Consider the following 27,985-nt stretch of genomic DNA (forward strand, 5'->3'; position numbering starts at 1 on the left):
ATCATCCTCCCCCTGTCTCTCACTGTCCAAAATAAATGGAAAACCTGATTCTATCTCCACTTTATTTACAACTACAGTCAAATCAGAACAGTTTATGGTTTCATACTAAAACACCCCCTGGATTAAGCGACTTACTTTTAATAAGCGCCCCTTCCATCAGCCACAACTTGAGATAATTCGTGCCTGGGTGCTTATTCGAGGTAATGCATGTAAAGTTATTAAATATGGTGAAGGAAAGACCTTCGTGTACCAGTAATTGCTGATTGGGATGAAGCTATATAATATATGTAGTATTTCTGTAACAGTTTCTGGTCTTTCTGCTTTACTTTCAACCTAAAAGGATATGTACGGAAATGCCGGAAGAACTTCATTAATTAAAGCACTATTTGAGAAGAAATTAGTTAGTTCTCAAACATAGAACAATGGTGATCAAAGAAGAGCTATTTATACGTATTCACGTTTGCTTACATGTCGACCAGCACAAATGGATCGAACAAATCAATAATGTTTTCCATGTATCCCTTTTCTACAAATTTCTCGTCGCTCTAATGACTTTTTCAATGAAGCTAAGAGGACACAAACGATTCTCTTACTTATACTTATAGTTAGCACTAAATATAGTAAATGTGTTTAAAATTAGAGCCTTACCTGAGCCTATTTTGGAATTGGCAAATGTGAAGGGATGGGCGGGGAGGAGATGAATGTAGATTAATACAGAGCAGGAAATTACGGAAAAGAAGGAACTGGCAGTACTGATATTAGACTTTGTACTCATATGTGTAACAGTTGTATTCCATTTGTTTGGTTTCATTCCTTTAATACCCAGTGTTGACAAACGTGTAATTTCTCACAACATCTTAATTTAGAGCCTCTTCTAGCAAGAAGGGGCACAAATTTGTTTTAAGACAGAAAATTGGGAAAGTTGTAAAGCACAACAAAGCCTGCCACGATATGATTTTTTCATAACTGTCAATAAACTTTAATCTTTAAACTTTAAAGATGAAATTAAGAGATCCTCACAGCTAAGAACACTACTGAAACGAATAGTTGTAAATTGGACCTGAAAAAAATTCAGGCCCGTACGGGACTTGAACCCAACAACAACTACTCGTTTCAGTAGTGTTCTTAGCTGCGAGGATCTCTTAATTTCATCTCTCCACCGCAGTGCAAATATATGAATTTTCATATATCTAAAATCATCATTCACTTGGATGTTTATTTGTACCCAATTCATTGACCAGCTCCCAGTTGGCTTGTTAGCTCAATTGGTAAAGCGCTGCACCGGTATCGCAGAGGTCATGGGTTCAAATCCCGTACGGGCCTGAATTTTTTTCAGGTCCAATTTACAACTACTCGTTTCAGTAGTGTTCTTAGCTGCGAGGATCTCTGAATTTCATCTCTCCACCTCAGTGCAAATATATGAATTTTCAAATGTGTTACAAATCGAGATAAGCAACCATTTTCCAGTAGAAGTTTGAAGTGATATAATCTCCTCGCGCGAGGTGATTTTAGCGAGATATGACGCAATCCTTGACCAACCAGAGTGCATGCATCTCTATAGTCACCGGAGCAATTATACCTATCAGTCATTATTATCATAATTAGTATTACTATAATTGTTATTGTTACAAATTCTCTTGTTACTTAATTTTCCTCCTAACGTCCTAGTTCCAAAATATATCTCATGTCTCTACATCCTCCTTAGGGTTTGATGCCAATCTTAACTTCCTTTCACATTACATGATTTTAGGCGGCACTCCTGTGAGCGAGGACAACAAGGAATTGAATCAGTTACACTCTGCTGAAAGAGACAGTAACGTCACTGAGATGAAATTGACGCTGCCTCGCGGATTTTCTGTTGACTCCAGGAACGCAACAGGCAGAACGCCGCTAATGAATGCTGCTTTGAATGGCAACGTTCAAGTGGTGAAAAGTGTAATTAAAAGGGGAGCAGACCCGTCTCTGATGGACAACAGAGGATGGAACACGTTACATTGTGCCGCAAAGGGCGGAGACACTGATATTATATCTCTAATCCATACTCACCTGCCCAACATTGAGTCAAAAACAGGCGAGGGTCACACGCCACTAATGGTGGCGGCTTTGTGTGGCAAATTACATGCAGTGAAATGGTTTCTTGAGAAGGGGGCAACTGTAGCCTGTGAATGCAACAGAGGATGGAACACGTTACATTGTGCCGCAAAGGGCGGAGACACTGATATTATATCTCTAATCCATACTCACCTGCCCAACATTGAGTCAAAAACAGGCGAGGGTCACACGCCACTAATGGTGGCGGCTTTCACTGGCAAATTACATGCAGTGAAATGGTTTCTTGAGAAGGGGGCAATTGTAGCCTGTGAAAGCAACAGAGGATGGAAGATGTTACATTGTGCCACACACGGCGGAGACACTGATATTATATCTCTAATCCATACTCACCTGCCCAACATTGAGACAAAAACAGGCGCGGGCAACACGCCACTAATGGTGGCGGCTTTGTGTGGCAAATTACATGCAGTGAAATGGTTTCTTGAGAAGGGGGCAACTGTAGCCTGTGAATGCAACAGAGGATGGAACACGCTACATTGTGCCGCAAAGGGCGGAGACACTGATATTATATCTCTAATCCATACTCACCTGCCCAACATTGAGTCAAAAACAGGCGAGGGTCACACGCCACTAATGGTGGCGGCTTTGTGTGGCAAATTACATGCAGTGAAATGGTTCCTTGAGAAGGGGGCAACTGTAGCCTGTGAATGCAACAGAGGATGGAACACGTTACATTGTGCCGCAAAGGGCGGAGACACTGATATTATATCTCTAATCCATACTCACCTGCCCAACATTGAGTCAAAAACAGGCGAGGGTCACACGCCACTAATGGTGGCGGCTTTGTGTGGCAAATTACATGCAGTGAAATGGTTTCTTGAGAAGGGGGCAACTGTTGCCTGTGAATGCAACAGAGGATGGAACACGTTACATTGCGCTGCAAAGGGCGGAGACACTGATATTATATCTCTAATCCATACTCACCTGCCCAACATTGAGACAAAAACAGGCGAGGGTCACACGCCACTAATGGTGGCGGCTTTCACTGGCAAATTACATGCAGTGAAATGGTTTCTTGAGAAGGAGGCAACTGTAGCCTGTGAATGCAAGAGAGGATGGAACACGTTACATTATGCCGCAGAGAGCGGAGACACTGATATTATATCTCTAATCCATACTCACCTGCTCAACATTGAGTCAAAAACAGGCGAGGGTGACACGCCACTAATGGTGGCGGCTTTGGCTGGCAAATTACATGCAGTGAAATGGTTTCTTGAGAAGGGGGCAATTGTAGCCTGTGAAAGCAACAAAGGATGGAACACGTTACATTGTGCCGCAAAGGGCGGAGACACTGATATTATATCTCTAATCCATACTCACCTGCCCAACATTGAGTCAAAAACAGGCGAGGGTGACACGCCACTAATGGTGGCGGCTTTGTGTGGCAAATTACATGCAGTGAATTGGTTTCTTGAGAAGGGGGCAACTGTAACTTCTGTTAAGAGTAATGGATGGAATATATTACATTTTGCCGCAAAGGGCAGTGACCCTGATACCATTGATCTTATCCTTACTCACCTGCCGGACATTGAGTCAAAAACAGCTGATGGTAAAACACCTCTTATCATCGCTGTTCTTCATGGTAAGCTGCAGGGTGTAAAGTGTCTTCTTGAGAGGGGAGCCAATCCTTCGGCTAAAGATAATGATGGACAGGACTCTTTACATCATGCATCATCATTGGACTCGGATATCTTTGACTTACTGCTGAGTCACGTGCCTTGAAGTGAGTCAACAATGGGCAATGATTAACTCAGGTTGATGAAGTAAGCTTTACAGCTTATTTTATGTTTGCTTAACTCTTCAATGTCAAAATGTAACTCACTGCTTTGTTAGTTCAGTCAACTTCAAAGCCATTCTTTTTACCAAGTGATCTATTGCTGCAAATTGATGTTTTCTTAACAGGCTGTGTGTTATTTGATATCTTATCGACATGGCCTACTTACAATCTCTACAAGTTGTGAGCTGAGTAACAGTTTCGGTACTGAATAGCTTATGTCGTTAAAGTTGCACTGGAGCCTGGGCTTCCTGTGGCGTATTGGCTGGGCGTAATGATTTAGTTCTATTACGCTAGTTTATTTCAACACTGTGTGCATACAAGTATTTTTCTCAGAATTTGGTTATCCAGCTTTTCAAAGCTTTAATGAAATCAAAGTTATACATAAAGTTACCTGAAAACAAAAGTCAGTAGCATGTGGACAGGCTCTGTCAGAGCATAGCCATAAGCTTAAAAGATATGAATGATCCGAATGAATCCTATGTTGCGGTGTTATTACTGGGCTGCATAAGACGATGTACCAAGATATACAGCCTCTTAGTGCAGCATGTTCTTGTTCAAATGTCGTAGGAATCTTCATTTCTCTTCCTAAAATACTCATTGGTTTTGTCTCTTAGATTGCAGATTGCATGGTGTTGTCAATATTTGATGTTCTTGTGTGGCTTGTACTATACAGGAAAAACTGTCAGTGTTGGAGATTTTTGAAAATGAACACACTCTGATCACAGCCTGAAGTATATGTCTGTACAATATTGCCGGTGATTTTATTTTTACGTAGTTAAACGTTTTTAAAATTGATATGATGTTATGTATATTTCACAACTACGAGGCATTAATTAAACTAGAAGGCATTAATTTCGAAGACAGAAGTAAAGATTTCTGCAATGTTACCGGCCTCTTTATTTTTTCCTTATTTTAAGACGTTTTGAAATTAATATGACTATGTATATTTTTCACAAGTAAATGAGTGTTCTTTTACCATATAACATTTTTGTATTAAAAAACACGTAATTGTAATATTATAGCTGTGAAGTTTTATGCAAAAGTTGGAAATATGAACGTTGAACAGGTTTATGAACAGGTTTATGTCCCAAGCTAAGAATGCGTTTTGATAACATTTGTACCGAGCTAAAGTCGAGGTTTTAAATACTATTTTATATAATAGTAAATAGCTTTTACATTTCACGCGATGTACAGAATATCTTATTTTTCGAGGAAATTTGTTAATAGAATACATGAAGAAATTTCTGCATTCTGATTGGTTGCAGTACAGTTTTCAGGCAACACCAATGCAGAAGAGAGCTAATGCAGTGCAGAACGTCGTTAATTCAGTGAAAAAACGATAACGAACTTTTTAATCGCTTAAAAAAGAAAGGCACGTCGAAAAATTTCCCCTTTTACTAAACACATTGATTTGACCTAACGCACAATGACGTTTGCAAGGTTTGGATGAACCATTTTGTACGTGTTTTAACCCTCTTGGTTTCTGCGTTATCAGGTGAAGCTATATCGAAAATTAGATCATTTATAAATGAATTAGAAGTGACATGATTTTTCTTAAGCAATTTCAAATGAGTAAGCACTCGTAATTTTTAAAACGACTTCAAATTGCAACTCCAATCGTAACAAATTTTTAGTTAACCTTTGTAAGCGAGGTTATAACATTAGTCAATAAATTTGTATATCACCGAACGAAAGAAAGTGTTGTTTGTCAATGGGAACGACTTTGACATTTCTAGCGTCTGGGAAAGTAGTAAAAAAATCCCTGTTTGGATAAAATATGGAGAAAGGGGAAAGGTGAAGGGAGCAAAATTTATATATCGTCTATGGGGAAGGGGGCCTCTTTTTTTTAGGGGGGAATTTTTCGTTTTTTAGCGGGAGGGGAGGTTGGATCAGTTTTCGCTATAAAGTGGTTAATGCATCTAATAAAGTGTATTTTAAGTGAAACCAAGCTGAGCAGAGCCATCTACTTGAGTGAGTTGTTACACTTTTAGCGAACTCTTTGTACGTCGACGATCAACTGGCTGTTGTCGCGAGGCTTCTTTGGAAGTTGAAACTGACGCTTTCGTGGCCGCTGTCGATGTGGAGGAATGACCAAAGTTGCCTGAGATGTAGGCGGTGGCTCAACGGTATGCTAGACTAGAATATAAAAAGGATTTTTGCTTTTTTCTTTTATTTCTAAGAGGTCTAACTGATATTTAGGTTGTGTGTTCAATACATATTCATTACATCAATGTAATTATACGACGGAGGTAAGGATTGATTTAATCTAGAGCAAGAAAAATTCAATTAAATGAAATTTACATGTCACTGACAAGCTCCTAAGAACATTAAAAGCTTCAGTGGCAAAATAAAATTTTCTAAACTGCATCTATTATTTATTCTATGTGGTGAAACGAATATTGCGCGGACGAGCGCTGGGTATTTCCACGTAAATTGTTTGGCCACCAACGCGTTTTTATTTAAAGCAGAGAAAATATGGAAAGAGAGAGGAATCCTTGAAATGAGAGTAGAATATAGATAAGGGAAAAAGTGGCAGGGGGAAGGGGCTTACAAACCCGCCTCGATGTTTCATGGAATGCTGAAGGCAACGCTTCGGCTCTTAAATAAAAGGCACTATAGCTTGTATGTTGAAGTTCAGCGGAAATGTCTCCTAGCCTCTTCCATCAGAAATAAGACCACCAGTTGTACTTCCCCAAAGCCTTTGTTGCATTACTGGAATTACCTGCTAAAGCAACAGCCACCGCTTCAGTCGCCGCCATAGCTGCACCAACTGTAGCGGATACAGCTACAGATGCTGCAGCAATTTCATAATCCATTCCAGTCACACCAGCCTGAGATACGATTACCTTCTCGGCCAGAGCCGTAGCTACGGACTTAAAGTACAGCCATGACACTACACCAATAACATACAATAATGCAGTTTTTAGAACATCATCAGCAGTTTATCGGCCACAAAATGACTTGCCAGCAAATGCTGGACCAGTAATAGCAAAACAGAGAACAAGAAAGCCAACTGAACATATACCAACACGCTGAAGTAAAATAAGAACCTTACAATTATCTACATTACACATATTGTAGATGCCAACGAATAAGGCAACAACGGACAAGGCAATAATTAATAACATAGACAAGCCCCAAGTTGGATTAAACGTGATACCAATTGCAACCCAGTACAAAAGGTGCAACAACAAGTTTATGCTCATCATTGGAGAAAATCTAGAGCAAATTAAATAAGATAATGTGTTCCATGGCTTTAAGTTTTGAAACTTGAACAGCGGTGAAATAACACCGCAAAAAAGTCCAAAACTATGATCACAAAAACTGCATAAAAGTCTGAAGGACTTACCTGTGACTTAATATGCACTACATGTCAGCAGCACGGCGCAAATAGGTGCAGCCTCAGTCACTAACGGGGAATAACACAGAAATGTCACAGAACTAACCAGTGATTTTTCTTTTCAAAATCCAAATTCAGAACAACAACATTTAGCTCCCTAAGAACATAGCTTACAACTCTTCTTGTCGTTAGCACTCACTTCCAAGTATGCCAAGGTAAAGTAGAGGAGTAATGGACTTATTGCAGTTTTTGTGGTCATTGTAACATGTCACATATGACAGAACACCATAAAAGGGCCTTTAAGTAATGAATGCGTCCTGTGGCCTCGATGTCTGGAAAGTGTCCATCTGTGACGCATTGCGCACGTAAGCTTGGATTTACAACAAGATCTTGGAGCTGCAGAATAATCAGACGGTTATAGTATCTGTGAGGAATCTACCTATAAAGTTATGGTAGAATGGATTAAAAAAGGTTTTTATTGATATGTAATGGTAATAGGACTGAGTTGTCGGGGAAAACCAGCCAATTACATCTGGACATTGATGAAGTAAGCGAACATAAACTAATATAATAATCTCATCGAACTGTGTTAATCATTGCCGGTTGTTGACTCAGCAGCCAGTCCAATCACAGTACTGTGCAGCATATTCCATCGTCGTCTATACAGGTTGCAGTTGCCCTCGTATTACAAACCATTTCACTGCATGTCTCTTACCAGCCAAACAAGCTACCATAAGGGGCAAGAGATCCTGCCCTGCGTTTTTTGGGTCAGTGTCTGGCACGTCAGTAAGGATAAGATTAATGACGTCAGTATCAGCACTCTGTGCGGCAAAACATAACACATTCTTATATCCTCTGTTGTTTTTACAGGTTGCAGTCACTTCCTTCGCAAGAAACCAATACAGAGCCTGTCAGTTACCATTCACAACAGGGATCATTAGTGGCGAGAGATTCTCAGCACACCTTGACTCAATGTTGGGCACGTGAGTGATCAGAGCAATAATTTAAGGGTTACCACCCAGTGTAGCATGTTGTAATGAATTCCATCCTCCGTTGTTCATCAGACACAGATCTTAATGTCTGACACAATTTTCAGGATGTTAATTCAGAGAATTTGGTATGAGATCAACTTCTAATCCCCTACTTGATATTTTCTTAATTCTCTTCACTTGGCTGCTTAATATTGTATTAACATTGTGAGGGGAAATTCTGTGTTGGTCACCAATGGAAGTCAAAGGGTTAAACAACCATGCACAGGTAAATAACAAATCAGTTTTAATAGCATGTTATTATTTTAATAGTGTCTTTATTGTCCATGAATACACATAAAAAGATCATAATCAGACAAACTTGTTACAAGTGAGAATTACTCAATACATCATTTGAATGGGCATCGCGTTATACCAAGATAGAGCGTGACATTTGAGTGTTTTTGGATTGCCGGGCATTGTTGATCGTCTTTCAAATTTCAAATGGTAAATTAAAAAAGCCTTATTTCAACTTGGGTCTCCTGCAATGACTATCAAAACAAAGTTGTCTTTCTTAATTTAGATAGCATGTCTTGCTAGCGTGAGAGACAGGTGTGTAAAAGCAAAACAGTTGACTTAGGGTGTGGATAAAAATGACACTTAGGAGGTGAATGGGATTCAAGGGTGGGCTCCATTTAATCGTGCAATTAGTAAAGGAAGTTGGGGGGGAGGGTGTTAAAATTTGTTTTAACTACAGAGTTGACCGCTTGAACGATGCCATCCAGCACAACTTTCACTTGCTGCTTTCTGCCTGTTGCGTCTCTGGAGGCCATAGACAATCCAAAAGGAAGCGCGGACTTCGTCTTGGTGATGCCACTGTCTCTTTCAGCAGAGTGTAACTGATTCAATTTCTTGTTGTCCTCGCTCAAAGAGATTCCGCCTAAAAAAGCGTTAAATTTGAAAGAAATTAAGGCAACATAATTAAAAAACGATCTAGAGACAAGATTTATCGTGGAACTAGTAAATTTAAGTTTAGGAGAAACATTAGATGACAAGGAAATTTGATTTTTATTCACGAGTAGTTAAGTTTTCCGGTCGATCCGTAAACCTCATAATAGAGTCTCAGAGTCTCAGAGTCTCAGAGTCTCTCTGGCCATGACCGAGTGCGTCTACGCGTGGATTAAAATGCACGCGTGATCTGCGGGATAAGAGCGGATCACGGGCGTAGTGCACAAACATCAAGGGTGTAACTCGTTCCACCAAAAAGCACCACACGAAGTGCTCGAATAGTAAGGGTGTAGCATAGCTGTCAATACGCACAAACATTTTGATAATTGATTCAAGTGCCAATTGACTGACCCATAGGCCATAAATGTAGATGTGGATAGCTATTTTTGACCAACATATTGTTCTATGTTTGGGAACTGACTAATTTCATTCTTTATTGCTTCAAGGTTTATCTATCTATATAGACTCTCATAAGATCTCTTTTTTGGAGTTTAGTCAAGTAGTGCTTTGATTCACAAATGTTAGGATAATAAAGTTCTACGGGTATTGTTTCCATACATTTCCTTATTAGTCGCAACTAAAGCAGAAACAGTTACACAATTTCTAAATTTGTTAAATTCAAGCTTCATCTCAGTCAGCAATTACATTAAGGTCTTTGCTTCACCATAGTTGATTATTCTAAATAATCTAAGATGCTAATAATAATCCTCTAACATTGTGAAAAAAAGCTTAGAATTAAGTTTACTTAGCTTTTATTATCTTTTTAAGAATTACTTTTCGCTAGACCTTATAAATTTATTGATCTGTTCCTTACAAGCGAGTTTAACTGACAGTTACAATGACTTGTTTAACTCATATGTTTTTAGCATGTAATGAAAAGCGTATTAACTGCGTACGCCGGCACTCTTGTTTGTTCCAGCTCTCTGTTTTCAACTCAAGTTCATTAATAAGTATTGATTTTCTATATAATATATTATTGTTTTCATATTGTCTTCTATTTGTTTTCTTCTACGTTTATTTTGCAATTACCTATCGGATATTAAACAGCAATAAAGTTGTAAAAATAAAACACAACACAGTCTAGACAGCTGTGTGGAGCTTTGCATACACACAGTTAACCCTTGAGCCCCTAAGACTGACTTGCATCTAATTTCTCCTTACTATATCAAGCCTATATCAAATGTAAGAGCTAGGAGAATAGAGGAGATGATCACCAACTAAGACAGCTCTTGACTGTTACACAAATTCTCCTTGTCAGCCTCTTTGAAAATGAACGGAGAACAGTATGGAGAATATGCATACTGATGTTAGGGTGTAAAGGGTTAAGAGAACATCTAGGTAATAACCTCTCTGTAAGTTAAAAGCATCAAGTTCGAACACTCTGTTGTTTGTAGCAGTCATCTTTCTTCCTGGTGCTGTACCAACGATTCAGGACCTACCAGAAGCAAATTATTCGGAAGTATAAAAACGACTCATATGGTCGGTAGACGAGGATTCGGAAGTGGCCCACCGAACTACGAAGGAAGTTGAGCTCTTCAGAAGTTAGAGGTCAACAGAGAAAGTACAAAATCGATTTACATGAAAACGTTCCGTTAACTAAACAACAATAACCTTATTGTTTCTCTAAAAACATCTTTTCTCTCATCTAATGAAAGATTATAGGGAAGCCAGTTGTTCGGGAGCCAGCGCTGAGCCCATAAAAGACACTGACCTGTCTGAACCTTTGCGTGAATTCGAAAAACATATCAAAGAAAGAGAATTCGTTGATGTCGGTGTGTAATGACGTGATCTGGAATTTTGTTGGTGCGATATAAAGAACTCTATACAGGATCCCATAATCAACCCTCACGTTCTATAAGGGAATCCATGCCAGCCTCTCTTAATGCTTCCTTTGAGAAACCCTTCACAGCAGTGAAAGTACATTCAAAGGTCAGTAGAACAATATTTATTATTTTTAGTACAACTTAAAAGATCCTGATATCAGCTTCAAAAATATCTTCTCGGTAGTTCAAATCGAAGAAAACACAAACAGGGTTGGATAATTATGAAGGCCACACAAGGAAATGTACATGGTACAACTTTTTTATTGATGAAAATGCTTCGGAGATGAAGGAAAGCAATACATAAATATCTCATAAAGAACGGGCACAACCACCATTGAAGTAAGACACAAATAACTAAGATCTGCATTAACATGAACCTTCGTTTCTCTCAAAGGTTTAGCGGTTTTAATCCAGTGTAAGACGATCCAAAATCCGCTGGAAAAATGTTTCGGATACTGCTTACCGCGCAAGATGGCACAGCGACTCTGAAGTGTTTACCGAGATAACCCCAACATCAACGAACAAGCTATCTGTAGGCAATTTAGCGAAATTTCCTGCCAGGAACGAAGCGAAAAACAACTAGCTGTAGTACTGTATTATTAAATCAATTGCAGAAACAACGCAAGCAAATCGATCTCAAAATGTAACAAAACAGATGAAACAGAAAACATTTAGCTTACTCGTTTCCGGTGTGATTATCTGCCTTCCTGCTGCCTGTACGCATAATAGGCCGTCTCCAGCACCCAGAAATCGAGGTAAATTGACTGAAAACGTGGATGCTCAGTGATACAACTTATCTGGGTTTTAGGCCCTTGCTCCTCTACTTTCTGCCACAATTGCCCGATTTCCGTACAACAAACACTTTCATGAGTTGTCGGCATTGGTTGACAAGTTCCACACTCGCACCTTTGATAATTTTATATAAAACACCCTCAGAAGCTCAGGTTTAAAAAATTTCTGTTGCACTCTATTAGATTGTACCCTTTCTTTATTGGATTTTTATGTCAAATACAAATAAATCACACAGTAAATTAAATTGTCTGAGTTTCCGAGGAGGTCGCATCACTGTCAACATGTTCTGAACTGTCTTCGTGCGGATCGCTTCGGTGAACCCTACGCGGCTCATATTGTGAATGCTCATATTGCGAATGCTTAAGGCATTCGAATCACTATCCTCTGAAAAAACATCTTCCGAACTCCCGTTACAGACACCAACTCCCAGACCAGTTCTATTGGGAAATATATGTTGCGCAATATTTTAGTTCCACCACTAACGTCACGACTTCTCCCTATTGTTTTTACCGGAAGTGGAATTTCAGTTGAAAATGCCGATTTTCTCCTAAAATAAGTCGAATTGGACAAAACGAATTTCATATCCGTTTTCAACGCCACTTTTTACATAAAAAAACATGTATTTTTGGGTTTACATGCCCTTTATGGCCAGGCGCTATGCCACCACAATGTCTCCCCCTAAGGTAGAACAAGAACAAAGATATTGAATGTAAAAATTGAGTGTTCACAGAAGATAAATGAATTAAATGATTCTGATCTGTCATCATGCAAACTCCACCCTAAGCTTTGCATTCTGTGTAGATCACACAATGCATAAAAAAATCCATTTCAGGTTCCTCCATGACTTTCCAATTAAATTCTATATGGTTTTAATTATAGGTGAGATAAATACTTTCAAAATTATGAACTTTTAAAATACAAATCCATTAACAAATTGTCATGATTATCTCTACAGAGCCCAGTCATGGTACTGCACATACAAATAACATGGTGCAATAAAGTTACAGGTGTCATTACAACACTGTACTTGTCTACATCTGTAGACAACAGATTTTACATGTTTATCTTAGTAAACGTTTTACTACTGGAAACAATTGTAGTTGTGAATACCTTGAGGTCCTTTTCAGTTAACTGAAGTAATAATTATCTTATCATTTCCTTATACATGTACTTAGCAAATTAGATTACTTTTCTTGGAATTTTTGCAAGACTAATGCCATGCCTCTGAATTGATTATAAGTTGGTCAACAGTGAGTTAACTTTAATAAACAAAATGGATTGCTTGCGAGACCACTGAAATAACCGATCATGAGAACAGCAAATTAAATAGCAGGATTACAAATCAACTCTTGATTAGTATTTGATCCGATCAAACACAAGTAAGTAAATGAAACTAGTCAAAACTTTTCTGCACTGACCTTGCCACCAGCCTCACCAATGCACACAATCCCTACCTTTTATCCTACTTGCATTATTCCATAAAATGGGCTTTCCCACACCGACATACAAATCACCAGAACAAGGCTAAAAGATAGCAAATTCGATGAACTGCGTTTCCTATCGCCGCCTTGAGTAGTAGTTGATTTGCAACGCTATTTACAGTTTGGTAACCCGGCACAAGGAGAAAGTACACGTGGGCTCTTCAGCTGGAGTTTGAGAGAGGAACAGGAAAAAGGAAACGACTCTTGCATTTTGGGAAAGCTTTTAAACTCTTTATGGTGGCCAGTTTACGTTACCGTTTTTGTTCAGGTGGAAAGCCCCTAGTTCGAACGGGGTATGGAAATTATTCTGTGGATTTGAATCCTTTTTAGGGCCTCAAAAAGTTCGGGGTTACCATAGAATCAGTAGCTGGGATATGCGTATGTGCAGGTAAACGTTCAATCCGCAGTGGGGAGTTCGGAAGCAAACCTTTTCCTCCTCAACCTATTTTTGGAGCTCGAAGCCACCGTAGGAAAAGGAACAGTTTCGGGTTACAGGTTTTTTCACTTCGAGATTACAAAACTATCCATAACATTACTGTAAGATGCCGAGAAAAACGGCATGTTCGTAGTTTAATCGATACTTTTCCTTCCATAAAATGCCTGCCCAACACTAAAGTAAAAACTGCAGTACAAAGGAAATATGTAAAAAATTAAAATACATGGACAATCAATAAGAATGAAAGTGAATTTCATACTTAGACTACAGTAACATCATCATACTATGGAAACATTGAAGTTTGTGACTTAATAAAACTGACTCTATTGCAATATTGTCGTAAGATTTTCCCAACGACATACATCCAAGTCTCGGAGAATCATAGCACTAATTGCAAAGAGGGAAAAAAGAATAGTTGACAAGGGTCGACAAAGGGTTTTCCTTCCTGGAAATTTGATGGGATTTTCCTAAAATGTATTCAACTCAGACGCGTAAAAATGAGTCCTTTGGCAATCTGACGCGGTGAAATGCCGAGGGATTAAAGGTTTTTTAAAACGTCAAAAGAATGACAATCGTATGCTTATTAATTCACGAAAATATAACAAGAGAATTTAACGAAGTGTTAGCACTACCTGTGGGCAGAGAAAGGAAAAAATTTTGCCTGCCCTAAGAACCAATCGGGTCGCCGGCTTCGTTACTATGCCCTCCTAAAACAAATTTTGTTATAAGAGTTCATAGTAACGAGGCCGCGGATAGATGGAATCTTACAACCCTAACATAACTTTACGATTCTTGCAGCCTGACTGACAGCTACACCGTAACCATTGCTAAATGAATGGCATAAGACAAAGACAAACCTAACAAAAGACAAAGAGTGGTTTACAAGATCAAGTTTTCTGACCGCCAAGGCCCGATATCTGAAACACTAATTGAATACAGACAACTGAAAAAGCACAAAAACTTAGCTAGGCTGCAGTCTTTCTACAGAAATGACCCTCGTAGAGCTAGGGTTGTAAAGAGATACCTGTTTGTTACGGAGGGTATAAACTTTTCATTTTCAAACTACATAGGAAAGCATTGTTGTCGCGAACGGTGACTAACCATTTGAAATATGAAAATTTAATCCAGAATCCTTCTCGAAAGCTTAGAGAAAACTCGCACAAATTTTACATTGTCTAACACTAACACCCAAAAATCCAAAAACTGAACGGGATAAAGAGGTTTTAACTCGGTGGCCTCGTGGCACCGTTCGAGGATGACGCCACCGCGCATGCACGAAAAACTTAGATGTCCCGTATAGGGACCCAGGTGACGGCCTGGCGTCGACCGGTCGCAACAGCATATTGCTACACAAACCACTCAAAATGTATCAGTGAGGATGATTCCGAAATATTTTTGTACAAAAGAAAAATGTGAACGTAACTGTTTAGGTAAAGCGGGATTTAAATTTACTTGAATGAGTGCCTTATGTTTTACGGACATTTTTAATTATTTCTACCATGGAAAATTGTCAAATACTTGTGAAAAAAATACTTCGTGGCTAATAACATGTTGCGTTTCGTCTCAGCTAAAAGAGACTCATCAGAAACCTTTCGGAATTTCTAGGCAAACTGTTTGAGCATTGCGCTAACATCTTGAATTCGCGAATGGGACTTTGTGTGTTAATAAAAAATAGCTATTTGAAATACTTACGGAAGCCAGTACAGTTTTAATCATTCTTTTCCTGTCTTTTACAGAAACATTGCAGCAAAAGTATGGAATCGTGATGTTTAGTTCTTGCGTGCGTGGAGTCACCAGTATCGAGACAAGGGATGAGATCTCCAGGAAAACAGCGGGAAAAGCGGCATAAAGGCTTCTCAGACTCCATGTGTATTTCATTACAGCAGGCATGGAATCGTTGCCTGCTTTATATGGTCTATTCTGACCATATATATTGACGAAGACTAGAACTGAGGAAGGCTCATTTGCCGGATAAAAGGCGGATTCGATGTTAAAACTGTTCACATCTGATGCTAAGGATCTGTAGATGTCAGCATAGGTTCCAATACAAATAGTAGCGTTGGCGCACTCTCTTATTACGTCTGCTCTTGTGCAAATCACAAGACTGCTGATTAAATGAAAGACAAAGTAGACAATTATGGATGTCCTTTGTGTCATACGCCATTTTCTCTCTGATTGTCGATGGGAGGGTTTTCCTGTCAAGTAATGGATTTTCCTTGAATCTTATAATTGCATCAAAATAAGAAAAAGTGAAAACAATAGTTATATTGTTTGTTCTTATCCTGAGCGCGTGCCCCAGAAAACCATTTCAAAGTCAACTGTCAGAACTTTCATTGCGATAGCAAATAGGAAGCAAGGTCAGTGGTACACATTTGAATCTTCGACAACTTTATTTTTATCTTGTGCTTGTTTTTACATTTGTCTTCAAACTCTTTTACAAGCTTCACACCATTTTAAGGATAATAGTGGTATTTCACTGAATTCACAAGCCGTTTATCTTTAACATCTTTTTCCAAATTTCCAAATCATTTGCTCAAGAAGGAAATTTATTTACATCTTTTGTCTCTCTTGTGGCAAAACTGAAAGAAATGAAGTGTCCAACCGAGGGCGCTGAAAGTTTAACATCGCGATTAAAGGTATTTATTTCCTCTTCTGTATATATGACAATCGACCTTGGCACTTCTTCCGTTGTCGCTTCTTCGTCTTGTGCGGTTGAACTCTTGCTTGCCATTTTCTAGGCCGTGTTCACAGGATTTTCTCGCTTTTATGCCTCTCCAAGAATTTATAGTTCATTTTAAAACTGGGAAGAACTTCTGACTCATTTTGCAAAACGCTTTTGTTTGTTTTTGGCTCTTCAAAAGGTGACAATGGTTTTGATAACAGTTTAAAATGACATCGTAGAAAACTTTGTTGCAATTTGGCGTTAGGTTTTATATTTACGTAGATGCGAAACAATATCACAGCCTCGTTTTCAACTCGCAATTCCACGCTACATACTTCGCTTCGTTGGCCAATCAGAATGCGAGATTTTATTTAATTATGCAATTCTAATCAAAATAGGCGGAAGTGTTTAAAAAAGTGTTTAAAAAAGCACGTTAGGGGACAAGGAAGAAGCAAGGTGACATGAATTTGCAATGCACTGTGATAAAATAACGTGGCTTTATGTTCATGTAAATGTGCCAAGCATGTGCACGGTGTTTTTTGTGTTTCGCTTATGCATAATGCTTTTATTAAAGAACAAAATACAAAACTATTGTTTGTGATTGAAGGCAAGTTTCTAAAGCGTTACTTTCGTTTTCGAGAAATGAATTTTTTCGTTCGACCGCTGAAATATGCAAATTTTCACCCTGAATATTACCCGAGTTGTGTGACCTCGTGTAACGAATTTACTTACACTCCAGTGTTTCTGACAGCATAATCCTTTGTTTTATCATATAACTTAATCCCCTGTCATTATTGAAGCTGGCAAAGAAATTTTTTTTTTCTGGTGAATATTTTTGTCCGATATACTTTATCTATGTCGAAAAGTAGCATCAAAACAAAGACAGTTTTAACAATGACCGATATGACAGAATCTATTGAGCTTCTAGCTTTTAAAAGACAAAAGGATCTTTGTGTATTTGTTTTGTTCTATCGTGAGGCGAACTCAAAGTCCAGCAAAATTTACTTGCTAGCGACTATGAAATATACATGGTGTGCCTACTTGTCGCCACCGTTTATTGGCATATCGAGGCATAAATCACTACAATTTTTAAAAAAATCTAACATAACACTCTTACCTTGTTTATTTATGATTTTATTGGACCAATAAGCTGTTTCGGTCATTATATTACACTTGGGTATTACTTTTTGCCAGGAGCCCAGGTTCCAGCTTGCTGGAGGTCGTCCACGAACTTAACGTTCCCTGCAATCTTGGCCATATTGTGAAAGACTATACTACTGTGTAGGGGTTAGATTTTGGCGCGCACAGAAAGCTACGCAAGCGTAAGCGCCAGTTGCTCGACATACCTGCGTGGCCCATGCGGCAAAATAACTTCACGGGATTCGCAAAGTTTCACTCACAGCAAATTATACGAGAAATCTAGAACGATTTAAGCTTATATCTCGTCAAACGTTTAAAGTGACACATTAACGCCTACAACCATTACGTTTTATACGAACCTTGCAAACTTTTAAATACGTTCTCCTGTGATGCCTACGGAAGTATTTAGTATAATTTCTGGTAAGATTTTTGCGGACAATCTGATCACAGCCCAAACAAAGAAGGCGAGCTACTGAGCTTCTTGTACATCTCCGTGTTAAAACACACGAAAGGACTCTAAAGCATACTTCACTCTGATTGGGCTGAAAAACACAAAGATTTTCTGGCACCAATCAGATACCAGAACAACTGCGACCGTTTGGAACTAGTCTTGTAGGACAATGTCCCCAGGAGCTCTTCCGCCCTGACTTGAAATCGACTCACACCCCCTGAGTCTTCGAGGATGCCCTAAGGACGGACAATTAGATTTCTGATGCAGGAGTGGGGAGGGGGTCTTTTGCCAATTTCACGAGGTGTTTCCTTCCATTAAGGCTGTGCTCGATTTTTTCGGGGGTTATTGCTCAACACCCCAACACCCCCCCCCCTCAATCAAAAATCTAATGGTCCGTCCCTAAGATGCTATCAAGCCCTACAACTTTTTATGTGGTGAAAGAATTGGATATATATGTATTACTCGCGTTGTTTTTTTTTATATATTACCAAGCGAATTTCAAGTGATAATTTCGATCGAAAACGGGTGAGGATGCTTGTACCTTTCAGGGGTCAAAATCAGTGATCTGGTACCTTTGACGATGTCTCAAACTTTAGTGGACTAAAAGAGACCTATCTGGTACCTTTTAGGGTGTTTTTCGCTCAATAAAATACCTAAAAAAGGCATTATGCATTACTAGGACGATTTTAATAATCTGACTTTAGTCTCTGGAGCACATCGATAAAGGAGTTCTTATTTTTGGGATTTTTCAATTTTTTGCATTTAAATTGGTACTTTTTATGGGTAGACATCAGTTGTTGCCACTGCCACATGGATAAGACTCGGGTACCTTTTATGATGTTATAGGGGTCGTTTTCGAAGTTCCCGGCGTGCATCCTCGCCCTCTTATATATAGGGCTCCCGGGGGGTGCTGATACATGCAGCACACTTGAAATTTAGCAAGGACAAATTTTGATGTGATTTTCGGTGAAGAGAAAAAAGTTTTGTCAGCGTCTTGTAGCTAGTGCGGAAGGTCCCTTTGCCACTGTGTCCTTAATTACGCGTCTTACGAAGCCTACAAAGTGTTCAGAGATTAGTATAGAAAACTTTGCCTCTGTCTGGATTTTTGGTGGCCTATTGACCAATTCTCAATCGAGACCTAAGTCTGACGGGACGCGTAATTTTGCACAAGGTGGTAAGTAGCCAGGTTATAAGAATTTTCCAGATGTCTTGTGTACTATCTGTGGTACACGCTTACCAATTTCCCAATAGGCTTTTGGAGTCGACTTGACCCTACCTTTACCATAGCCGTCCACTTCTTTGGGCACTCTACATCTACTGATGGAACCACGAGTCCACCCAACACCGGTACAGAGATTTGATCTATGATTGGGGCAAATTGTAAAATCATCGATATCTTTTGGCGTCTCGAAGATGCCGGCTCGCGACAAAATAAGATCAACTTCAGTTCCTGGATCTCCGCAAGTAACTCGAAATGTCTATTTTACAACTACGCAAGGGAACGACCTGGGATATACAACGTCGGTCTTCTCGATAACTATACCCAAAAGTCCCACCAGCGAACGATTTAAATGAACAGCAAATCTCCTTGTTAGCATATAAGATGAGACGCTTATACAACAGATCAACTAGCTAAATCAGTATGTAGCTTGTCGATCGAATTGACTTTTGCTCACGTTCTCTGACTTCCGCGGGCAAAGGAATCATTGATGGATCTGGACATTTTCATTTTCTGAGTACAGTAATTCTTGGAAGGATTTTATAGATATGCAAAGAGGGAAAAAAAACCCATCTCTCAGTAAATCGGAGGTTGATTCATCTTTGAATTTATATGTGTCATGGTTGTCATGCAATTAATATAATAATGTGGAGAAGATTTATAAACTGCAAATTAAATCTGGCTAAAATGTGGTAGAGCATAACTTGATCATCGAAACAGCTAATAAAATCATAAATAAACAAGGTAAGAGTGTTATGTTAGATTTTTTTATAATTTGTAATAATTTATTCCTGTAAACGGTGGCGACAAGTAGGCACACCATGTATATTTCATAGTCGCGAGCAAATTTTGCCCAAACTCACGTCTCCAGAAACTAGAGCGGAAACGTTAATTAATAATTTCCTTAGGTTTTTAAATTTTCTTCAACTAAACAGCAAGTATGCCACAGAAAATTTCCTAAAAGAATAAAAAAAAATCTGGTAAATCAGCTTTTTATTGCTGCAACAATAGGATTATCAGCATCTTACAGTATAACGCTATGAAAAATTACTGTATATCCTCATATACGTGCCCACACTCAAAGAAGTGCCCTCCCCCGAGGCCCTTTTATCAAAGAAGCTCCCCCCTAGAATTATCACCCTCAGCTTCCCTCCCACTTTCCCAAATAAAAGGAAAATCTGATTCTTTTCCCACTTTATTGATAACTTTTAAGCTTCAACTATTGCTAAATCAGTACAGTTTATAGTTTCTTACTAAACACCCTCTTGGATTAATCAACTTTCTTCCACTAAGTGCCCCTCCTTTCTTACCAAAACTTTAAATAACTCGCACCTGGGCACTTATTCAAGGAAATGCAGTATCTAAAGCTATTAAATTGGTGAAAAAAAGACGTTTGTGTAATTGCTGATTGGGATGAAGCTACTTAATGTATGTAGAACTTCTGTAACTATTCCTGCCTTACTTTCAACTTATACGAAATGTATGGAAATACCTGTAGAACTTTATTATCCCAACACTTATTAATCAAAGCACTATTGGAGTAAACTCCAGAAAGAGTTTGAGTGTGTAGATAAAGTCTTGAAGCAATGAAGAAGGAAGTAAGTTAGTTCTCAAACAAAAAATGATTTAATTGGTAATCAAAAATAAGCTTAATTTCCTTGCAGTATTCATGTTGGTTTGTGGGTCATTTAGCAATTGGAGTAAACAATATCAATATGTTTGTGCTTACCTAACTCTTTCCTCCACAACACTTCTCACTCTTCTGACTTTGTCAATGAAGCTGAAAGGAGGCAAAATATTCCCTCACTTCTACTTACCACCAATATAGTAAATAAGTTTCACATTTGAGTCTTAACCTGTGTTTGGTTCATTTAATGACTGCATAATTTGTATTTTGTAATATTCATGAGATTCAGGTACTGTGACAAAACACTGTTGGAAGTATGCAGGTATAAATTACTGGGCCATAACTATAAGCAGCAAACATACACAGGTGCACATGAACTAATTCCAATGAGTGCGCTATTAAATATCTTACAATAATATGCGCATTTGAGGTTGAGAGTTTTGTGAAGCTTTTGAACATGTAACCGCTTGGTTTACATTGGAGTATCAAAATAAGTCTTTTTAACCTAAACTCATTGTTGCAGGTGCAGTTGCTTATGTTTCAACAAAACAAGCACAGAGAAATACAAACGAAGTTTGTACAGCAACAGGTACAGTTGTAGAAGGAAGACACCACGTGCCTATCAGCAATTGACGTATTTCAACCCATATGAAATATGAAGGGGAAATGGGGTTGGGGAGAACATCCTGGATAAAATAGCAGGAAGGACTATAAGGGAGGGACTGGGACTCCTCAGGGATTTTACAATTTTTCCTCTTACTTTATGTAACATTCCTATTTTGTTGCTTTGGTTTAATCCCTTCAATACCCAAAATTGATCAATATGTAATTTCTTGTAACATTGTCATTTAAAGCCTCTTCTTGCAAAAAAGGGGCAAGATTGATTTTGAGGAAAGTAACATTGAAACAATGTGGAAGTGAGAGAGCACAACAGACGTTAAGAGATCCATTATTTCTAAATTGGATGAGTTGTAAAGCACAACAAAGCCTGCCACGATATGAATTCTTTTTTATAACTGTCAATAAACTGTAATACCAACAACATAGCTGGTCGGAAAATTCTAAACATTAGTGATTTAAAAGTCATAGAACATAGTTTTCATATCCTGTCTGTAACGCTTACGTACAACTGAAATTCAATCAAATCGAGACTTTGCTTTAGGCGTTTGTTAACGTGCTGTTGGGACTTTTGTCGCTAACAATGTATTACAATTGTTTTGATTACTCGTATCGAGATAAGCAACCATTTTCCAGTTGACGTCTGAAATGATAAAATCTCCTCGCACGACGTGATTTTAGCGAGATATGACGCAATCCTTGACCAACCAGAGTGCATGCATCTCTATAGTCACCGGAGCAATTATACCCATTAGTCATTATTATTATCATAATTAGTATTACTATAATTGTTATTGTTACAAATTTTCTTGTTACTTAATTTTCCTCCTAACGTCGCTAGTTCCAAAATATATCTCATGTCTCTACATCCTCCTTGGAGTTTAATGCCAATCTTAATTTCCTTTCACATTATATGATTTTAGGCGGCACTTCTGTGAGCAAAAACAACAAGGACTTGAATCAGTTACACTCTACTGAAAGAGACAGTAACGTCACTGAGATGAAATTGACGCTTCCTCCTGGATTTTCTGTTGACTCTCGGAACGCAACAGGCAGAACGCCGCTAATGAATGCTGCTTTGAATGGCAACGTTCAAGTGGTGAAAAGTGTAATTAAAAGGGGAGCAGACCCGTCTCTGATGGACAACAGAGGATGGAACACGTTACATTGTGCCGCAATGGGCGGAGACACTGATATTATATCTCTAATCCATACTCACCTGCCCAACATTGAGTCAAAAACAGGCGAGGGTGACACGCCACTAATGGTGGCGGCTTTGGCTGGCAAATTACATGCAGTGAAATGGTTTCTTGAGAAGGGAGCAACTGTAGCCTGTGAAGACAAAACAGGAAGGAACGCGTTACATCATGCCGCACAGGGCGGAGACACTGATATTATATCTCTAATCCATACTCACCTGCCCAACATTGAGTCAAAAACAGGCGAGGGTGACACGCCACTAATGGTGGCGGCTTTGGCTGGCAAATTTCATGCAGTGAAATGGTTTCTTGAGAAGGGGGCAATTGTAGCCTGTGAAAGCAACGAAGGATGGAACACGTTACATTGTGCCGCATCTGGCGGAGACACTGATATTATATCTCTAATCCATACTCACCTGCCCAACATTGAGTCAAAAACAGGCGAGGGTGACACGCCACTAATGGTGGCGGCTTTGTGTGGCAAATTACATGCAGTGAAATGGTATCTTGAGAAGGGGGCAACTGTAGCCTGTGAATGGAACAGAGGATGGAACACGTTACATTGTGCCGCACAGGGCGGAGACACTGATATTATATCTCTAATCCATACTCACCTGCCCAACATTGAGTCAAAAACAGGCGAGGGTGACACGCCACTAATGGTGGCGGCTTTGGCTGGCAAATGTCATGCAGTGAAATGGTTTCTTGAGAAGGGGGCAATTGTAGCCTGTGAAAGCAACAGAGGATGGAACACGTTACATTTTGCCGCATCTGGCGGAGACACTGATATTATATCTCTAATCCATACTCACCTGCCCAATATTGAGTCAAAAACAGGCGAGGGTGACACGCCACTAATGGTGGCGGCTTTGTGTGGCAAATTACATGCAGTGAAATGGTATCTTGAGAAGGGGGCAATTGTAGCCTGTGAAAGCAACGAAGGATGGAACACGTTACATTGTGCTGCATCTGGCGGAGACACTGATATTATATCTCTAATCCATACTCACCTGCCCAACATTGAGTCAAAAACAGGCGAGGGTGACACGCCACTAATGGTGGCGGCTTTGGCTGGCAAATTACATGCAGTGAAATGGTTTCTTGAGAAGGGGGCAACTGTAACTTCTGTTAAGAGTAATGGATGGAATATATTACATTTTGCCGCACATGGCGGTGACCCTGATACCATTGATCTTATCCTTACTCACCTGCCGGACATTGAGTCAAAAACAGCTGATGGTAAAACACCTCTTATCATCGCTGTTCTTCATGGTAAGCTGCAGGGTGTAAAGTGTCTTCTTGAGAGGGGGGCCAATCCTTCGGCTAAAGATAACGATGGACAGAACTCTTTACATCATGCATCATCATTGGACTTACTGCTGAGTCACGTGCCTTGAAGTGAGTCAACAACGGGCAATGATTAACTCAGGTCGGTGAAGTAAGCTTTACAGCTTATTTTATGTTTGCTTAACTCTTCAATATCAAAATGTAACTCACTGCTTTGTTAGTTCAGTCAACTTCAAAGCCATTCTTTTTACCAAGTGATCTATTGCTGCAAATTGATGTTTTTAACAGGCTGTGTGTTATTTGATATCTTATCGACTTGACCTACTTACAATCTCTACAAGTTGTGAGCTGAGTAACAGTTTCGGTACTGAATAGCTTATGTCGTTAAAGTTGCACTTGAGCCTGGGCTTCCTGTGGCGTGTTGGCTGGGCGTAATGATTTAGTTCTATCACGCTAGTTTATTTCAACACTGTGTGCATACAGGCATTTTTCTCAGAATTTGTTTATCCAGCTTTTGAAAGCTTTCATGAAATCAAAGTTATACATAAAGTTACCTGAAGACAAAAGTCAGTGGCATACAGCCCCTTAGTGCAGCTTGTTCTTGTTCAAATGTCGTAGGAATCTTCATTTCTCTTCCTAAAATACTCATTGGTTTTGTCTCTTAGATTGCAGATTGCGTGGTGTTGTCAATAGTTGATGTTCTCATGTGGCTTGTACTATACAGGAAAAACTGTCAGTGTTGGAGATTTTTGAAAATGAACACACTCTGATCACAGCCTGAAGTGTATGTCTGTACAATATTGCTGGTAATTTTATTTCTACGTAGTTAAACGTTTTTAAAATTGATACGATGTTATGTATATTTCACAACTACGAGGTTGTTTTTTTTTTACTGGAAGGCATTAATTTCGAAGACAGAAGTAAAGATTTCTGCAATGTTACCGGCCTCTTTATTTTTCCTTATTTAAGACGTTTTGAAATTAATATGACTATGTATATTTTTCACAAGTAAATGGGTGTTCTTTTACCATATAACATTTTTGTATTAAAAAACACGTAATTGTAATATTATAGCTGTGAAGTTTTATGCAAAAGTTGGAAATATGAACGTTGAACAGGTTTATGAACAAGTTTATGTCCCAAGCTAAGAATGCGTTTTGATAACATTTGTACCGAGCTAAAGTCAAGGTTTCAAATACTGTTTTATATAATAATAATAGCTTTTACATTTCACGCGATGTACAGAATATCTCATTTTTCGAGGAAATTTTTTAATAGAATACATGAAGAAATTTCTGCATTCTGATTGGTTGCATTACAGCTTTCAGGTAACACCGATGCAGAAGAGAGCTAATGCAGTGCAGAACATCGTTAATTCAGTGAAAAAACGATAACGAACTGTTTAATCGCTTAAAAAAGAAAGGCACGTCGAAAAATTTCCCCTTTTACTAAACACGTTGATTTGACCTAATGCACAATGACGTTTGCAAGGTTTGGATGAATCATTTTGTACGTGTTTTAACCCTCTTTGTTTCTGCGTTATCAGGTGAAGCTATATCGAAAATTAGATCATTTATAAATGAAATAGAAGTGACATGATTTTTCTTAAGCAATTTGAAATGAGTAAGTACTCGTAACTTTTAAAAAGACTTCAAATTGCAACTCCAATCGTAACAAATATTTAGTTAACCTTTGTAAGCGAGGTTATAACATTAGTCAATAAATTTGTATATCACCGAACGAAAGAAAGTGTTGTTTGTCAATGGGAACGACTTTGACATTTCTAGCGTCTGGGAAAGTAGTAAAAAAATCCCTGTTTGGATAAAATATGGAGAAAGGGGAAAGGTGAAGGGAGCAAAATTTATATATCGTCTACGGGGAAGGGGGCCTCTTTTTTTCAGAGGGGGAATATTTTTGTTTTTTAGGGGGAGAGGAGGTTGGATCAGTTTTCGCTATAAAGTGGTATAGAGGGGAAGTGGGTGTCTGCCAATGAGGGGGATCATTAGAATACTACAGAGCCTGGGGGGGGGGGGGGGGAAAACAGGTAAATTTTATTCTGACTCAAACAAAATCCTTCGACCTCACCCCCTCCCAGGTCATAAATAATAAGCGGTCCCAAACAAAAAAAGAAAAAACATTCGAAGGATTGAAGAATTGCGTTCAAGAAGGGTACAGTGGTTAACCCTTCCCAGTCCTCTCCCCATGTTCGCATTAAGTGAGCCTTTGACGATTGTGTTAGCTTCAGTTTTGGCAAAATTTAGCAAACCACTGAAGTAGACAAGATCGTTTTTGTGTTGGGATACTGCTTCCACATTCTTGACTTTGCATATCTAGCAAGGCTACTCAAAAACTAAGTAATTTAGTTTTATCAATTGAGTTGACAATGTAAACTGGCCACCGTAAATAGTTAAACAGCTAAAGTTTCGAGCGTTAGCCCTTCGTCAGAGCAATTGACGAAGAGCTAGCGCTCGAAACGTCAGCTTTGAAATTCTTCACGGTGGCCAATTTATGTTATCAATTCTGTTGATAATACTAAATTACCCTGTTATACTCTCCCACCGACGCAGCACCACAATCTCTTTAGGAACTTGCTCCCTTCACTCAAACACTCTTCAGGCAAAGGAATGCAAATAACTTGCAAAAACGCTACGTTCATTTTTCATTTCAAAATTAGCCCTGGCAATTTAGAAAACTGACCACTGACGGCTTGCTTCCTATGATAGAGCACGTACACTTATAAAGTGTTATCGTTGTCATAAAATTGTATAGACGTAGCAGTGTACGTTTTTGCAAGGTTGCATCGTCAAGTACACGTAATTTTACGAGAGAAAGCTTTATACGAGCGGATATTTTGCTCATTGCTCGTATTTTCCTCTTTCACGCAACTAAGTATTTCTCAAAATATCCGCTCGTATTGTTAATGCGTCTAATAAAGTGTATTTTAAGTAAAACCAAGCTGACCAGAGCCATCTACTGGAGTGAGTTGTTACACTTTTAGCGAACTCTTTGTCCGTCGACGATCAACCGGCTGTTGTCGCGAGGCTTCTTTGAAAGTTGAAACTGACGCTTTCGTGGCCGCTGCCGACGTGGAGGAATGAGTAAAGTTGCCTAAGATGTAAGATTCTTACAATGATCTATATTATACATATTGTGGATGGCAACGAATAAGGCAACAATGGACAAGGCAATGACTAATAAAATACACAAGCCCCAAGTTGGATTAATCACGATGCCAATTGCAACCCAGTGCAAATGTTATAACACCAGGTTTATGCTCATCCTTAGAGGAAATCTACAGAAAATTGATTAAGATTATGTGTTCTACTTAAACAGCGGTGAAATAACACCGCGAAAAATTCCAACACTATGACCACAGAAACTGCATAAACGTCTGAAGGACTTACCCATGACTAAATATACACTAGATGTCAGCAGCACGGCGCAAGTAAATGTAGCCTCTATCACTAACAGGAAATAACACAGAAATGTCTCAGAACTTACTAGTGGCTTTTCTTTGCAAAAACCAAATTCAAAACAACAACATTTAGTACCCTAAGAACATAGCTTACAACTCTTCTTGTCGTTAGCACTCACTTCCAAGTATGCCAAGATAAAATAGAATAGTAATGGACTTATTGCAGTTTTTGTGGTCATTGTAACATGTCACATATGACAGAACACCATAAAAGTGCCTTGAAGTAATGAATGCGTCCTGTAGCCTCGATGTCTGAAAAGTGCCCATCTGTGACGCATTGTTTATTGAGTTCAGACTTTGAAGATAGGTTTTATTGGTCCTGTTGCCGGGGGAATAGAAAGCACTTTGGAACAGGGTCGCTCAATATGCTGTTAAGCAGTGATCTAAATTCTGTATGAAACTATGATTATAAATCAGCATGATCTGAAATGAGGAACAGCCAAACATGTTTTGAAAACCTGCAGAAACAGTGTAAGTTCTAAGTGCGACATTTTTTTTTAACTTGTTGGTTTTTCTTTTCTTCTCTTTTTCTCTTTACGTAAGTCCATTTAAGTCTTTTCACTCTGTAAT

At 38.9% G+C, this 27,985-nt stretch overlaps 3 protein-coding genes and 1 pseudogene across 8 annotated transcripts in view; 2 read left to right on the forward strand and 2 right to left on the reverse strand.

The window, feature by feature from the left end:
• LOC131796185 (serine/threonine-protein phosphatase 6 regulatory ankyrin repeat subunit B-like) overlaps positions 1-5,558 on the forward strand; it is a 29,420-nt gene extending 23,862 nt beyond the window's left edge. For 4 of the 5 annotated variants that reach the window (XM_066167745.1, XM_066167748.1, XM_066167747.1 and 1 more), the window contains 2 exons: positions 1,751-3,866; positions 4,504-5,558. In XM_066167745.1, the coding sequence (XP_066023842.1) occupies positions 1,751-3,834 (2,084 nt within the window). In that variant the 3' untranslated portion in view covers positions 3,835-3,866; positions 4,504-5,558. Of the gene's footprint in view, positions 1-1,750; positions 3,876-4,503 lie in introns of all 5 variants that reach the window. The other variant, XM_066167746.1, reaches the window with a different exon arrangement.
• The window catches only part of LOC131796473 (ankyrin-2-like), a 178,383-nt gene that overhangs the window by 61,042 nt on the left and 89,356 nt on the right, over positions 1-27,985 (reverse strand). The gene's annotated exons all lie outside the window — the stretch shown is intronic.
• On the reverse strand, positions 6,553-17,657 carry LOC131789961 (uncharacterized; annotated as a pseudogene).
• LOC131781151 (putative ankyrin repeat protein RF_0381) lies at positions 22,445-25,147 on the forward strand. Of its 2 annotated transcripts, XM_066167755.1 has the most exons (3): positions 22,445-23,861; positions 24,033-24,082; positions 24,606-25,147. In XM_066167755.1, the coding sequence occupies exons 1-2, from the start codon at positions 22,455-22,457 to the stop codon at positions 24,048-24,050; spliced, it is 1,425 nt and encodes a 474-aa protein (XP_066023852.1). In that variant the 5' UTR covers positions 22,445-22,454; the 3' UTR covers positions 24,051-24,082; positions 24,606-25,147. The 2 variants fall into 2 exon arrangements, with proteins under 2 accessions (XP_066023852.1, XP_066023851.1); XM_066167754.1 differs by having other exon boundaries at positions 22,445-24,082.

This window comes from Pocillopora verrucosa, chromosome 5 (assembly GCF_036669915.1).
Source record: "Pocillopora verrucosa isolate sample1 chromosome 5, ASM3666991v2, whole genome shotgun sequence".
Taxonomy (NCBI): domain Eukaryota; kingdom Metazoa; phylum Cnidaria; class Anthozoa; order Scleractinia; family Pocilloporidae; genus Pocillopora; species Pocillopora verrucosa.

Bases quoted from the DNA above. Each gene is read 5' to 3' on its own strand.
- LOC131781151 (XM_066167754.1), top strand. From the start codon at position 22,455: ATGAAATTGACGCTTCCTCCTGGATTTTCTGTTGACTCTCGGAACGCA.